We start from the raw sequence: 16,157 nt of genomic DNA, 5'->3' as shown, positions 1-16,157 counted from the left end.
GGAGAGCCTGAACCCTCCTTCCTCCCCCTCCTTGGGTTGGGTCCTCATTTCCAAGGGCCACAATCTCCACCCTAGGCAGAAAGAAAAAATTTTTCAAATCTTCTCATTGCAGTTTTCTATAATTAGATCTTGATCACCATGAGCAGGAGCCACTTCCTCCTCTGCAATGCCCTGCCTAGGGATGGATCAGACCTGAATCAGTTAATTGAGCTCCTAAGAAATTGCTTTGAGAGCTGGGTGCGGTGGCACACACCTGTAATCCCAGTGGCTCAGGAGGATGAGGCAGGAGGATGGTGAGTTCAAAGCTAGCTAGCCTCAGCAATGGCGAGGAGTTAGAGATCCTGTCATTAAATAAAATACAAAATAGGGCTGGGGATGTGGCTCAGCAGTTGAGTGCTCCCAAGTTCAATCCCTGGTGTAACTCCCCCCGCCCCCCCCACAAAAAAAAAGAAAAAAATTACTCTGTGAATCCTAGTGCACCCAACCTAAAGATCCAGCACCCTCAGGGAAGGGAGCCCCCTTGTTACAGTGTTGCCAAGGCCTCCTGTTGTGACCCCCTGACTTTCTACCCAGTACATAGATACTGGGCTGATTGGGTCTGACAGGTATTGATGAGAATACCCATGGCTAGTTGATTTTAATAAAAACAACTTTAGGGCTGGAATGGAGCTCGGTGGTAGAACACTAGCTTAGCTTGTGTGAAACCCTAGGTTTTATCCCTAGACCATGAAAAAGCAAAACCAAAAAGCTTTAATTTCTTTTTACAGAAGTGATACAGGTTGGAGATAAATTAGAAAATACAAAAAAGACTATACTCCTTTTTGCCCCTCATAACAGGGTTTTGATCATACATATTCTCAAAGACCTGGGATCTATTGCAATTTTTTGTTAAAAACATTTAAAAACTTGGAATAATTTTAGACTTACAGAAAAATTGACAAAGATATGAGCTCATATATACCTTTCACCAGGGCTAACATCTTATAAAACTGTGGTATGTGTGTCAAAACTAGGAAATTGACATTTTGACATTTGGATTTCGTCAGTTTTTCTATTAATGTCCTCTTTCTGTTCTAGGATGCAGTCCAGGATTGCACATTTTGTTTAGTCATTGTCTCTCTTTAATACCTACTTATTTGTGAGAGTTTTTGAGTCCTTGTTTTCTATGACCTTGACTTGAGTTCTGGCCAGGGGGATCCTGTAGCATGTCCTCCAATTTTAGTTATCTGACATTTGTCTCATGGTGACGCACTGGTTGGGGATATAGGTTTTGGTGAATACCATAAGGTGAAGCACTCTTTACATCCTGTTGGGGTATGTGTGACATCTACGACACCATTGATGTTAAATCACTTGGTTAAGGTGGTACCTTCAGGCTTCCTACTGTACCTTTACGATTTTTCTTTCCTTTAGATATTGGGAAAAAGTCACTAAGTCCAGCTCAACCATAAGAGGTGGTAGGGGGGTAAGGAGGTAGGGTAAGGTAATTGAGCTCCTCCTCCTCTATGAGTGTTCATATGTGCTGGTTTGAGATCTGCTTTTATGAAATTAAATGGCCTGACATCTATTCAGATCATTCATTCTTCACCTAAGCAAGGGCAGCCAAGGATGCTGTGAGCACTAAGAACCTGACCTCCAACTCCACAGGCTGTGAGTGCTTATTGAGCATGCTGCCTTCTGTAGGCACTGAGTGGCAAGTAGCCTAAGAAGAGCCTCTGGTTAGCTAGCCTGTCCTCTTCTCCTGCCCCAAGCAAGGCAGTGCCAGTGGCTATAAGTGGGTGGCAACAAATGAACACCCACTAGGGAGGCCAAAAGTACAAAGTGGCCAGAGTCCAGCTGCACCATAGTTTTAAGGGTACAGTCAGGTGCTGGGCTAAACTCTACTAAGGAGTGATTAGTGTGTCTGTGATCTCTGCCTTCACGCCCAAAGAATCACCAGATTTGTGGTGAAAGTATGTGACTGTAGTCTACTAATTAGACCTATTCCAGGGTCACTGGCCTAGAAGCTGACTTAGTGGGCTGTTACTCAGCCACCGGCCTTTTCCCAAGTTCTGATCTGTTCAACACAGTGCCAGCCTCCCCAGTCCCATCTTCCCTTAGTGGGCAGTAACTCAGCCACCGGCCTTTTCCCAAGTTCTGATCTGTTCAACACAGTGCCAGCCTCCCCAGTCCCATCTTCCCTTATTAGCTGGGAAGATAGGCATGTCCCTGAGACTCAGTTTCTGGGAAATATAAAAACTTGCCCAACAGTTTATTAGTTTTCCTGAGAAGACGACATGGTTTTGAAATTTTGTGCAAATAGTTTCTGGTGATGTCTTTTTTTTCTAGGGGTGGCATCGGAGTTCAGCCCTGCTATGCTTTTGCTGTTAGGCTGACCTCGGGAGTGCAGGAGCCTGGCCCCTCCTTCATTCACTGCCCTGTCTTGGCCCAGCAGGGTCACTGCCATGGAATCCACCCATGGCAGCCAGACCTGCAGAGGGATGGATGGATGAGATGTAGGTACAGATCCTGTATCTATCCCTCTCCTCCTACCCTCATCTGGGGCCAAGGTGTCTGTGTGGGGGTACATGGTAGGGAGGCCTCATGGGAACGTCCTGTTAGGAGGGAATCTGCCAGCAACTCTGACGCCAGAAAGAAACCTCTGCAGAGGCTACTCTCTGAACTGAGCAGGTAGTTTGGGACATGAAGAGGCCATGGGGCATATGTAAGAAACAGGGAGCTATGTGTGCAAGGGGAGCCAAATATGTAAGGGGATCAGAGCATCCACACCAAAGTCTAGCTTGTTGTGGATTTTTCTGCATAGGCTGAGCTGGTCTAGGGGTGGGCTGGTACCAGGGGTTGCACAAAGCCCATTCTGGTTATAGCTCCCATACTTTTTCAAGGGCCCAGGCAAAAGAATACCAAGAGATGCAACAGAGTTACAACCCATACCTACCTTTAGGACTAGGTATACTGAGTATTAATCAAAAACAAAACACTGAGTAAAAAAAATATATATATAACAATATGAAATATCTCAAAGCAACAGAATACAAAAACTGGGCTCTCAGCCCAAAAAGCGACACAACTGAAGTTAAAAAAAGGGTGTGGTAATTCAGCTTCTGCCGGCCCTCTGAAAATGCAGCTCCTGATGATCACTGTGGCTGCTTCTGCATAGAGTACCTGATGGCAGCCTCTACTGTAAAGAATCAAAGCTAAAAGCAACTCTCCTTACTCAATTTGGTATTTAAAAGAGGTCATCAAGTTGTAGTCCTCTTCCAAATCCAGAACAGTCTCGATAATATTCTGATCATCGAAAGCCTGCTTAAGGCTGCCAGTGTCTACATCTGAGGACTTCTGAGGGCTCTCGTCCACAAGCAGGGCCCAGGCTTCCTCCTTGAAGGGTGAATCTTGGCAGTGACCACACACACAGTTTAATTCATTTTCAAATTCTAGTTTTCCAGCCAATTCTTCAATAGTTCGGATGCTTGTATGGTCTTAAAGATAAGAACACTCAGCTTTACAATTCCAAGGAGAGGTTTCTAAAGACATTTCAGGTACCAGTTAAAAACCACAAGTGTGAGAGATTGGGCAGAGCTGGGCATTCTTACCCCAGGGCAGACAGGTTGCCAGACTGAATGCCAAAGTAAGGTGGGCTTGGTGTATTCCTTTCAGACACAAATGTTTATCCATCCCCAACTATCTGCCAGTTCCTAAGTTATAAGTGGAAAGACACAGAAATGCACACACTTGTCTTGGCTCTCAGGGAACTCCCTAATTCAGATGAAAACACATGGTGTGAAACAAAAAAGGTCTTCAGGGGAATCAAAATGCTGCCTGCTGCTGGTGAGGGCCAAGGAGATGGCGGGCAGAGGCAGTGATAATTTCAGTTATCTCCTGGGGCTACTGTAGGAGACTAGTCCACTAAGTCATAGGCTGGCAGAGGTTTTATAGCCTAATTTGAGTACCACCCCTCTGTCAGGCTTTCCTCCCATCCTTCATAACCTGGAGACCAGCTTCAAGCAGCACTCAAGACTATACACCCCTTAACTAGAACTATTTGTCCACTGTGTAATATGAATCATTTAAAAAGTCATACAGCCAGGCACAGTGGCACATGTCTATAATCCCAGCAACTCAAAAGAGGTTGAAGAAGAAGTATGGCAAAGGTCAAAATCAGTCTCAGAAATTCAGTGAGATCCTTCCTTGGCAATGTAGAGACCCTGTCTCAAAATTAAAAAATAAAAGGACCGGGGACATAGCTCAGTGGTAAAGTACTCTTGGTTTCAATACCCAGTGTCTGACAAACTGTATACTATTATGTTAACAGTGACTCCCTCTGGGTGGGGGGAAGTACAGGAGAGCTTTTGGCATCAAATGTTCTTTTTTTACTCAGCTGGACTCCTCTCTCTTCCTCCTCCTCTTTCTTTAAATTTTTAGTTGTAAATGGACACAATACCTTTATTTTCATTTATTTATTTTTATGTGGTGCTGGGGACAAACCCAGTATCTTACATGTGCCAAGCAAGTGCTCTACCACTGAGCCACATCCCCAGCCCCTCTCTCTTCCTCTTTGCCTATGTCCTGTTTACTTCGGATCTAAGCTCAAGGACCAAGTCATGGAGGCTGGCATCCTTTGCCTTCGGGGACTCACTATAATTAGACATTTATGAAATGACCTGATTGATGCGTGACCTCACTAGGTTATCAGTTCTGTGAAGAAAGGGACAGAGTTTGACTAATTTGCTGCTCTATGCAGAGTCTATTGTGAGTAGAACAAATCCACCAAATATGGAAAATAAAAAGAGTTCTTATCACCCAACCCCCTCTAAGACATATGGGCCCTCTGCCTGCATAAAGGACCTATTCTCCCAAGAAGACGATGGCCCAACCCTCTGTACTCACCAATCATATCCAGCAGATCCTTTGTGACTTCTTGGCTAGAATTGTTGAGAGGCATGTTTGAGTCAACTTTCAAATCTCTCTCCATATCTTTCCTGTAGCCCCAGGAGGGGGGGGGGAAAGGTGGGGAATTAGATCCTCTTTCAAGAAAATATTGGAGGGGAAAATGTTAGATTACTGTTGACTTTAAATTGTCATTTATGCTGTGATTACAGAGTAATCAATCTGTTAATCAGTGAAGAAATTGACTAATAGCATTATCATAATGACTCATAAGCATCACAGGCTGCATTAATGCTTATGAACATCAATATAAATACTTGAGGAGTTTAGCTTTTATTCCACTGGGCAGCCAAGATGGCAGGACTTTTTTTCCACCCTTTCAGTACTGGGTACTGATCCCAGGGGTGTGCTACCACTGAGCAACATTGCCAGTCTTTTGAATTTTTTGAAACAGTATCTTGCTAAATTGTCCAGGCTGGCCTTGAATTTGTACAATTTTCCTGCCTCAGCCTTCCAACTTGCTGGGATTACAGGTTTATGCCACTGAACCCAGCATATATGGTTAGCCCTGCTCAAAGTCAAGGTGCTTGGGACCAGGCAGTTTGAGAGATCTAGGGGAGACTTAACCTGGTGACAGTTCAAAGACTTCAGGGTAGTGGAGGGGAGCAGAAGCAAGGACAATACTAGGAAGTAGGGCCCAGTAGGGCCTTTGATTCAACTTCTCCCTAATGTAGACAAAGGAAGGTATCAAAGGTTCCAGTACCCCAAGTTCAAACACAAGATGGAATTAAAAAAAAAAATTTAGGATTAAGATTTTTGTTTCTGCAGCATAAAAAAAATGAGGTCATTTAAAAAAATTTTAACATTCATTACTCCTTTGAGTACTGCAAAGTCGTTTCCATGACTGGTTTAACATCCAGAATTGACAACCCAGGCCCTCAACCCAAACACATACACATATAACTTGTTTTCTGGGCTAAATTCTAGAGAATATTTTGTGAGCTTCCCAAACAGTCCTGCAGATCCGAAGAGGAGGCATGAATTGACTCTAGGATCTTCAACAATTTTTTCAGAAACAAGAATCTTCTTAATTGTAATTATTAAACTATCAAATCAGAATCACCTTAAACTTTCTTTTCTCCAGTTTTCCCCATCTCCTGCAGCTCTCCAAAACGGTCTTTCAGGTGCCAAAATGGAGGGGTGCATCAACACATTTTCCTTGCTGGCCAGAGGTTTTCTTTTGGGGCATAAAGCATGTGGTTTTGCATTAACAGGGACATGGTATGGCACAAAGGCAGGGTTCTCCTTCTCAGAAGCACAAGGGGCAGCAGCAAACAGGGCAGTAGAGGAGCAGGCTGCCAGAGGGTGTCCTCTACAGAGAAGCCTGTGCATAGGTAGGGAGAAGGAAAGCGATGTGGCACCTGGCTCTAGCTTCTGCAGGCCTGTGCACTCCTGGGAATGACTGACTCCTTCAAAGGCCCGGTCAATGGCTGCGGTCAGCTCCTTTCTGCATCTTCTTAGTTTTTCAGACATTTTCCCTAAAAGGGACCATGTCTTTATTATGTAATACATTGGAAATGCACAGAGTAACATGAGAATGAGGGTACAGAGGAGGCTGCCAATCAGCCTGAAAGGGGAACTTGCCACACCTTCCTTGGGGTTATCCCAGGCAGGACTGAGTGGGAAGACCCCCACCTGCTCCTCCTCCCTCCTGCCATGGCTCTGTCACACTTTCCCCAGCCTCCCACACTTCTCCCCCAAGTCTATGCTACAATAGCCCACCCGTTTGCCCTGCCCCTGCTCCAACAGGCCATGGGACTCAGAAGCTCCAGCCCTATCCTCACCGAGCAGCGCGGAAACACCACAGCCCTCAACGGTCACTGCGCGAGCTGGACCGCGCGAGCCCGACCCGCGCGTGCCCGAAGCGGGCGGTACCAACCCCCACAGATTAGGTTAAAGGTCAGACAAAAAAGCCCGGACTACAATGTTCTTTAAACCTTCGTGGCCAGCAAGAGCAGCAAAGGCCTGGTATACAGAGGGAGGCAGGATAATGTAGGGCACCAGAATGGGGGCAAGCGGCCAGTTGTGGGGTTTCCAGCAGGGTCAGGGAGAAACCAGGTCTGGAAAGGCCTATTATGAAAATGCATTACCCAAAACCACTGAATGAGAGCCCTTTTCCAGGCTTAACAAATTCCCATGAAGGTTCTGTTCTCAAGTCAACATAGACAAACAACTGGATACTGTACTGGGCAGTTTTGTGAATAGACTTCTTTAAGGGGTGTCTGATCAAAGTTCCACACAGAATCTGTCTCAATTCATCAAAGATAGTGGGGGACAAAACATAACTGTTAGGTTCCACAGGAGGTTGAGAGACCTCAATACTAAGTATTTTCATTTGATTATCAGAAGGAAAGCTGGAAATTCCAAAACGACTCAAAGGAGAAACAAATGGGCTTCAGTGCTAATTTTAGAAAATTATAAACCCATCTCAGGGAACAGCAAAGGACAAATGGACAACATCAAGTTTACTTGAGGCTCGGTTTACTGTGGCCAGACTACTGGGGTGACCAGTATGGGTACCAGAACTAGATATCCAGGAGCTCACAGCAGCCCTGCAAGTGGGTCTTCATGGCTGCACCATATTCAATTACAGTGTGTTTGTCTCCATTCTTTGAAATCCATCAGACATACTCCATTGTGCACCCCCACCCACCCCCCACTTTCAGTTCCACAGGCTTTATCTCACCACCTGTTTAAAAAGAAAAATAATTCAGGCTCTTGAGGAATCCTTCTGAGCAAACAGGGTCTTTTTTTGTCTTCTGCTCAAAAAAGAAGGGAATTTCCTCATCTGGCTTTTTAAATTGAACACAAGCAGTTTTCCAAGTGCCAAAGACATTCTCCTGGGGGATGCTGGGTTCTGTGGGGAGGCAGGGTCGCTGAGTCAGCATCAGTTGGTATCCATGCTGCAAGCCTCATCATCCCCCAAACCTTGCTGTGAGCTGCTTGGCCTGGTCCCTCCATCAGAAGAACCAGGAAAATTGATGAGTGAAGGTGTCTTATAACACTCATCATCCCGTCGCTGGTAGAACAGCACATAAGCGGCTTTTGTCTGAAACACAAGAGGGGAGAATCCATCTACTGGTTGGTAAAATTACCCATTGCCCCAGGTTATTTCTCACTATTCAACACTCTCAAAGATCAACCATCTTGCTCTGGATATCCATACAGAGATGACTAAGAAGGGACTATTACCTGAGGCTGGCTCCTGCCAGGCCAGTGGGGAATGGTGGGTACCCTATGGCATAGAGCCTTGAGGAAAGTTGAGCTTTTCCTTTAGAAAGGATCCTAAACAAAGGGCAGGTCAACTCTACCACATCCAGCTCCCCCTGTCACATGAGAATGATTAGGTAACCAACAAGCCTGAGAGCTACCCTTCTCAGCTTTAATCCATTAAGTCCAGAGACAGAATCAATCCAGTCAGCATACTCACCACAATTTGGTCCTCAGAGGCCAGGGACACGTTGCTATCATCAAAGTAATACCATTTCCCATTTAGTTTGTTTTTTGCATATGCAGTGTCTGTCAAGTAATAAACAAAATACTAAAGAGTCAACTGGCTAGTTTACTAGGCTTGCACTAAATAAATAAATAGCCCTGAAATTAAAAATAGTTTACAGTTTGTGTCTTTTGTTTTTTTAAATAGCATTAAAAATGAATACATTTGAACAGAGAAACTTAAGCAGATGTCAAAAATAATTGTAAGGAAAAATAGCAAGTTATAGAACAGCAGGATATATAACATGATCAAAAATTACTAATGGATGGAGCTGGGGTTGTGGTTCAAGTGGTAAAGTGCTTGCCTAGCACGTGTGAGGCACAGGGTTTAATCCTCAGCATCACATAAAAAAGTAAACTAATAAAATAAAGTTTAAAAATTACTGACAGGGCCCGATTTTCAAACATGCGAAATTTTATTTTCCCAGCCTCTCCTACACTATATGAAGCTGTATGGCTCAGTTATACTCAATGAAATGTATGTAGAAGAGTTGATGGGGGTTCTGGGATATCTGCCTTTCCTCCCCACCCCCCCTTCTGATGGAATAGAATGCAAACATGAGGGCTGGAGACTGAGCAGGCATTTGAAGCTAGAAGGTGATATGGTAAGAATGGAGGGCCAGGCTAGGAGCAGTGGCACATGCTATAATCCCAGCTATTTGTGAGACTAAGGCAGAAGGATTTCAAGTTTCAGGCCTGCCTCAGCAAGTTAGTAAGACCCTCCTTCAAAACAGAACAAAAAGGATAGGGGATATAACTCAGTGGGTAAAGTATTTCTGGGTACAATCTCCAGTATTACTACTACTACTACTACTGAGATGAAAGAGCAGACTTTCAGGCCAATTTCTATATCTTATTAGTACAGGGAGAAAATTTAAAAGATCAGGGCAGTTCTGTAATCTAGTATAAGTATAAATGGAACTGACCCTTTCCAAGGAATCACGTCTTGGGGACCTAATACTGGGTGTGTTGGCAGCAGGCCCAATGCACATGTAGTAGACAGAAATGTAAGGAAATCCAATTCTTCACTTCTATTTCAGTAGCACTTCCCATAAACAAGTAAGAAAACATAAGTTTAATTTTAAAACTAAACCTACATGTTATAGAAATTTTGAGACATAGGGCTGGGGTGTGGCTCAGTGGTAGCATGCTTGCCTGGCATGCGTGAGTCACTGGGATAGATTCTCAGCAACACATACAAATAAATAAAATACAGGTCCATCAGCAACTAAAAAATATTTTTAAAAAATTTTTTGAGACATAAAATAAAGCAAAAAAAAAGGAGGGGGGATAAACAATTCAGTGTCTCTCCTTCCAGTCTCAACCCCCAACAACATTTTGTTTTTTAACTTCACATAGTTGTGATTCCACCTTTTGTAATGATATAATTTTATGTAGCAGTTTTCATGTACACAGTCCATTTCCCCCATGCTATTAATTTTATTTTGAAATGGCTATGAGTGGACAACAGTGCCAACTGTTGATCACCAAGGCAGCTATTAACTTTTCACTGTTATAAAGAGATGAACATCTTTGGGTGTAAAGCTTTCTCTAATGTCAAATCAGTTCCTTAGGATAAATTCCCAGAAACAAGAGTTACTGAATTAAAGAATTAAGAATTTGGGCTGGGGATGTTGCTCAAGCGGTAGCGCGCTCGCCTGGCACGCATGTGGCCCGGGTTCAAACCTCAGCACCACATACAAAGATGTTGTGTCCGCCGATAACTAAAAAATAAATATTAAAAAAAAAAAATTAAGAATTTTAAAACAAAACAAAAAGCATGGTGAAGCAATGGTGTTGAAAAAGCATGTAGCATAAAGCTTGCAGAACTGCACAAGCCAACACCTCAGAAGAAAGCAGCTACCAATACTTACAGTGGCCAACCCCCATGGCTCCATAGTGATTGGACACAGCAATGAGGTCATACACGTAAGGCCTTGCTGACAAGTCACAGACAAACTCAGACATGTTCAGAGCTCTAAGAACAAAACACAAGAATAGCTCTTAAATATTTTAAACTCCGAAAAAGAAGTCAGAGCAGCCCAGCAACCTCTTTCATCTAACTGGCCAGAACATAAGACAGGCACTCAAAAAAACTGTTTGACAAGAAATAGCCAGGCGTGGTACTGCATGCCTGTAACCCCAGGGGACTCAGGAGGCTGAAGAGTTCAAAGTCAGCCTCAGCAACAGTGAGGCACTAAGAAACTCAGTGAGACCCTGTCTTTAAATATAATACAAAAACAGTACTGCGGATGTAGCTCAGTGGTTGAGTGCCCTTAGTTCAATTCCCGGAACCCCTCCCCCAGCCCACCCAACCCCCCCAAAAAAAGAGAGAGAGAGAAAGAGAGAAGAAATAAATGAAAAGACTATGGCAGAGGAGCCCTGGACTTTGTGCTCTGACCACTGACATATTCAGGCCAGAAATTAAGAGAAGCCTCCTGGGTAACTGCCACCAGACCAAATGGAAGGTGAGGGTTTGGAGATAGACAAGAGGACTTCAGCAACTAGGAAGAAGTGGTTATTAATAACAGAATTACAATTGGTGCCATAGTCATTTAAACCAAATACCAAAACAGTCCTCAGAAAGCTTTTTTCCTACAACATCTTATTCTGTTTTTCAGATAGGGTCTTGCTATGTTGCCCACGCTGGTCTAACTCCTAGGCTCAAATAATCCTCCCACCTCAGTCTCCTGAGAAGCTGGGACTACAGGCATGTGTTTACCATGCATGGACTTAAAACACTTCATTCTGAAATTTTCAAGTAAAGATAAGAATTTTACAACAAATACTCATTACCCACCACTAGATTCTCACATGGACATTGTTCCTATATTTTAAGGACCTACCCTACCCTTTCCCTCCAGAAAGCATTTTTAACCTATCTGGTTGGCTTGCTTTCCTGTCTTAGTTACAGTCAATAACCTGGGTCCTGAGGGGACCTGAGAAGATAGTTAGTCCCAGCTGCTACCTCAGAAACAGGACTGTAGCAGGTCTGCACCCTACCTGAAGCCCCAACAATCATCCAGGTCTCTCTGCAGATTGCCCTCTGACCACCTTGCCCCTGTTAATAGAGGTACCACTGTGCTGTACTGCCACTGCTGAGGCCAGGCTCCTTGGGACCAATGATGGACTGGGAAAGGCCAGTTAAGTGGCATCAGGGATTTGAGAGGGGGACCAAGAATAACAGAGAATTAGCAGCCCCCTGAGTCTAGGGAAGGGCTTCTACTGGAGTCTCTTCCCCATGGGAGGATAGGGAGGGGAGCAATTACTACAATCAAAGTCTACCTCCCAAAGCCCAACAACATACATCCTAATTCAGAAAAGTCTTTGGTAACAAACCTCTCAGCAAATCAATGTCCATATTTCCTGCCTGTTTCTAAATTTTTTCCTAACACTTCAGTCATAGGGATTCACCTGACTGGGAATTCCACAACTGTATCAAGCTTATCCCTCCAGTATCTGTTGTAGGAGAAACGTTTGAGATGGACTACCAGGATCTTGGGCAAGGACCACAGGTCAAACTTCTTTGTGGCCTGCTGGTGCTTCTTACAATTGGGACAGTACCTGAAGAGAAAAGAGAAGTCTCTGCTTAGCAGGGGATGAGGGGAGCCATTGCTACCTGGGTACTCATGCTGGGGACACAGCTGTAATACCACAATAGCTGCTATTCTTAAGGACAGATTTTGGGCAAGGACCTGCCTTCCAAAACAGGCCAATGGCTTTCTTAGTCTGGAAAACACAACCCAAACAGAAGGGCTGTTATAGGGCTGGCCATGTGAAAAAGTGGCATGTGCACGTAAAAGAATTTTTTTTAAATTTTTTTTGTTTTAGGTGGACACAATATCTTTATTTATTTGTATGTGGTACTGAGGATCGAACCCAGTGCCTCATGCATGCCAGGCCAGAGCACTACCACTTGAGCCACATCCCCAGCCCCAGTAAAAGGTTTTGGGTACAGATACCAGCAGGTCTCAGATTCTGGAGCACAGAGGTGCCCCTGCCCTGAGAGTGAGAAGGTACATACCAGGGGTCATGCTCCCCAAGGGTCTCCATGGTGGTGAAGAGTTCAATGCAGTCTCTCAGGGCCACTGCAGTCTTCTTCTTCTTCTGAGGCTGCAGCATGCTCATGTGCTTGTCGTAGGCCTATAAGAAAAAAGTGCTAGTTCTGCAGGGGAAACAAGATCTTACTGAGTCAAAACATAAAGGCCTATGAGAGGCTCTTCCTGGAATATACTATACTTTCTGGAGCTTCTGAATATGAAATGATGAAATCAGGTGCTGCCCCCTTCTTCCCCGTAGTACTGGGATTAAATCTAGGGACATTCTACTACTAAGTTATATCCCCAGCCCTTATTTTTATTTTGTGACAGAGTCTTGTTAAGTTGCCCAGGATAGCCTCGAACTTGTGATCCTACTGCCTCAGCTCCCAAATCACTGGGATTATAGGCATGGGCTACTCAGTCCGGCTTTGTTCTTGGTCTTAAATTTGTTGGCTGGGTGCAGTGGCAAATGCCTGCAATCCTAGGATCTCAGGAGGCTAAGAAAAGAGGATCACAAGTTCTAGGCCAAGCTGGGCAATTTAGCAAGCCCTTGTATCAAAATAAAATGAAACAAAATGAAAAGGGCTCAGTAATAGAGCACTCCTAAATTCAATCCCCAGTAACACCATAAAAGAAAAACAAACAAAAAAAACCACACCTTGTTAAACTATTGCCAACTGGTAAGAATATAAGAATATAGCTAATACACTTCCAGAGCAGAAACTAGCATGTATTTCTGACCATGAACCCCTAGAGACCTACCTCAGATTCTTGTTCATCATAGTAAAGGCTCCGGGTTTCACTGTCCCAGTCGATAGCCAGTGTGGATCGAGCTGCAGGGGGGACCAAAGTGTCATTCATTACAAAATGGCCAGCAACAGGAGAGGCTGTCCAAGTGACCAAAGGGAGAAGGGCCTCACTGAGGCAGCAGCAACACTGGTCATTCACCAATGTCCACTGTCAAGAATAAGGGCCGAGGGGCTGGGATTGTGGCTCAGTGGCAGAGCACTTGCCTCGCACATATGAGGCACTGGGTTTGATCCTCAGCATCACTTATAAATAAATTTTAAAAAATGAATGTATTGTGTCCATTTACAACTTAAAAAAAAAAAAGAAAGAAAGAATAAGGGCTGAACTTGGACCAGCCCTTCCAAACCCAACCCCTCAAAGCCTTTGGCACATCAGTGCTACAGATAGGTTCCAAAGACACAGGCAGAGGAGAGAGGACCCTGAGACAGAAAACAAAGTCACCTACACTGTCCCCAGCTTACTGCCTACAGACAGATTCCAGGCTACTGTTTGGGGGAAAGAGGGACAAAGTGGGGGAAACTGAATTGAGGAATCAAAGACTGAAGCTTGAGGAGATGGCTAGAATCTGAAAGGTTCTGTACTACAGAGGATGAAGTTGCAGAGATGACAGAAGTACAGATAGCTAGAGACAGATCCAAAAATATCTCAATGATGCTTTTTTTTTTTAAATAGAAATAAGGGGGGAGAAGATATACATTCAATCAGCAGATATATGAAAAAATGTTCAACATCTCTAGTAATTAGAGAAATGTAAATCAAAACTACTCATTTGAGATTTCATTTCATACCAGTCAGAATAGCAGTTATTAAGATACAGAGAAGGGTTGGGGTTGTAGGGTAGGGTGGTAGGGTGCTTGCCTAGCATGTATGAGGCATTGAATTCAATTCTCAGAACTACATAAATAAAGTAAAGGTATTGTGTCTATCTACAACTAAAAAAAAAAAAAAGAATACAGACAATAGGGGTTGTGTAATGTGGGGCTCAGCGGTAGAGCACTTGCCTAGCATGTGTGAGGCCCTGGGTTCGATCCTCAGCACCACATAAAAACAAATAAATAAAATAAAGGTATTGTGTCCCACTACACCTAAAAAATAAATATTAAAAAAAAAAATACAGACAACAATAAATGTCGGTGAGGATGTAGAGGAACAGGCACACTCATACAATGCTAGTGGGACTGCAAACTATGCAACTAATCTGGAAAGCAGTATGGAGATTCCTTAGAAAACTTGAAATGGAACCACAATTTGACCCAGCTATCTCACTCCTTGGTGTATACCCAAAGGACTTAGAAACTGTGGTATATAATGGAATATTACTCAGCATTAAAAGAGAATAAAATTATGGCATTTGCAGGTAAATGGATGGAGTTGGAGAATATCATGCTAAGCGAAGTAAGTCAATCCCCAAAACCCAAAGGCCGAAAAAGTGGATGCTGATCCATTGGGGCTGGGGGCCAGGGGTGGGATGGGGTAGGTGTGACATGGGAAAAATGGAGGAAGTTTGGGCAAAGGGGAGGGAGGCAGGGAGGGGGTATAGGGGCAGGAAAGATGGTAGAATGAAATGGACATCATTACCCGAGATACATATATGACTGCACATATGGTGTGACCCTAATCGTGTACAGCCAGAGAAATGAAAAGTTGTGTTGCAATTATGTACAATGAATCAAAATGCATTCTGCTGTCATATACACCTAATTAATACATTAATTTATTAAAAAAAAATAAATAAGGGGGGGTTGGTATCTAATTCAGTAGCAGAGCACTTGCCTAGCATGTGTGAGGCCCTGGGTTCAATCCCCAGTTTGTTAAAAAAAAGTTAAAATAAAGCCAGGTGCAGCAGTGCACGCCTGTAATCCCAGCGCCTTAGGAGGCTGAGACAGGAGGACTGAGAGTTCCAAGTCAGTTTTAGCAATGGTGAGGCGCTATCCAACTCAGTGAGACTCTGTCTCTAAATAAAATACAAAATAAGGCTGGGGATGTGGCTCAGTAGCTGAGTGCTCCTGAGTTCAATCCCTGGTACGAACCCCCCAAAAAATTAAAATTAAAAGGAGATATAACTAATAAAAAAGAATCAAAGGAAGGAAGCAAACTAGTTAGCTAGTTCAAGGACATCTAGTTAACCAGTCAATTTCTTTCCCAATGAAGGAAGCCAAAAGGCATGGTAGCTCCTCTCCATAACCATGGAGGCATCACAAACATTGTAGATACCTCTCTCCATCTGTATAACAGTCCCATTACAGGCTCCAAACAATGGAGAGTCTACTCGAGCCATGACAATCTTATACAGAGGATCATATTTTGTGATCATTTTCTGGATCAAAAAGAAGTACGCAGTCAGGCATGGTAGCACACGACTATAATCCCAAAAATTCAGGAGGCTGAAGTAGGAGGATCACAAATTCAATGCTAGCCTAGGTAACTTAGCTAGAAAATGTCTCAAAATAAAATAAAATTAAAAGGGCTAAGAATGTGTCAGAGTACACTTGGTTTCAACCCCCACTACTACAAAAAATTAAAAAATAAAAGAACTGTGGTTGTAGCTCCGTAGCTTCATCCCCCATGAGTATTTATTTAATTATTCATTCTGAATTGTTTTAGTTTGGGGAAATGCTGCTACCAAGAGTGGAAACAGAAGTACCACTAATCCACAGCAATAGTGAGAATAACTAGAGACCTGCTTCCTTCTGAGGTCATTAAGGACTGAGGATAAAAGCATGAAGGGTGGTTGCTGAAAATGTCCTTAGAGGCAAAGATCACACAGGTGTCTGCTCCCAGAGACAAAGACTGTGAAAGCCCAATGCTGTGTCAAGAGCAAGGATTTTTCAAATAGATCCCACGTCCCCAAAACCCAGGTTGAAAAGT

The 16,157-nt window shown here is 43.6% G+C and overlaps 2 protein-coding genes across 4 annotated transcripts in view; both read right to left on the bottom strand.

Moving 5' to 3' along the window:
- Positions 1 to 730: 730 nt before the first annotated feature.
- Positions 731 to 7,271, bottom strand: CUNH3orf62 (chromosome unknown C3orf62 homolog). Its single transcript, XM_046431552.2, has 3 exons — positions 6,008 to 7,271; positions 4,885 to 4,976; positions 731 to 3,476 (listed from the first exon to the last, which is right to left on the bottom strand). Exons 1-3 carry the CDS (start codon positions 6,475 to 6,477, stop codon positions 3,211 to 3,213), a joined length of 828 nt encoding a protein of 275 aa, XP_046287508.1. The 5' UTR covers positions 6,478 to 7,271; the 3' UTR covers positions 731 to 3,210.
- Positions 7,272 to 7,408: 137 nt separating this feature from the next.
- Positions 7,409 to 16,157, bottom strand: part of Usp4 (ubiquitin specific peptidase 4) — a 48,664-nt gene continuing 39,915 nt past the window's right edge. For all 3 annotated transcript variants that reach the window (XM_046431545.2, XM_046431546.2, XM_046431547.2), the window contains 6 exons: positions 13,242 to 13,312; positions 12,464 to 12,582; positions 11,854 to 12,003; positions 10,314 to 10,417; positions 8,375 to 8,463; positions 7,409 to 7,993 (listed from right to left, as the gene is read on the bottom strand). In XM_046431545.2, the coding sequence (XP_046287501.1) occupies positions 7,832 to 7,993; positions 8,375 to 8,463; positions 10,314 to 10,417; positions 11,854 to 12,003; positions 12,464 to 12,582; positions 13,242 to 13,312 (695 nt within the window). In that variant the 3' untranslated portion in view covers positions 7,409 to 7,831. The remainder of the gene's footprint in view (positions 7,994 to 8,374; positions 8,464 to 10,313; positions 10,418 to 11,853; positions 12,004 to 12,463; positions 12,583 to 13,241; positions 13,313 to 16,157) is intronic.

This window comes from Marmota monax, unplaced genomic scaffold (genome assembly GCF_021218885.2).
Source record: "Marmota monax isolate L192 unplaced genomic scaffold, Marmota_monax_Labrador192_F-V1.1 WCK01_AAM20220418_F8-fsc00022, whole genome shotgun sequence".
NCBI lineage: Eukaryota > Metazoa > Chordata > Mammalia > Rodentia > Sciuridae > Marmota > Marmota monax.
This window is presented reverse-complemented; position numbering and strand designations above follow the sequence as displayed.

Bases quoted from the DNA above. Each gene is read 5' to 3' on its own strand.
- CUNH3orf62 (XM_046431552.2), bottom strand. From the start codon at position 6,477: ATGTTACTCTGTGCATTTCCAATGTATTACATAATAAAGACATGGTCC. The intron at 4,977-6,007 runs GTGATTCTGATT...CTGGGGCTACAG, and splicing joins TGGAGAAAAGAAAGTTTAAG to GAAAGATATGGAGAGAGATT. The intron at 3,477-4,884 runs GTGAGTACAGAG...CTTATCTTTAAG, and splicing joins GGATCTGCTGGATATGATTG to ACCATACAAGCATCCGAACT.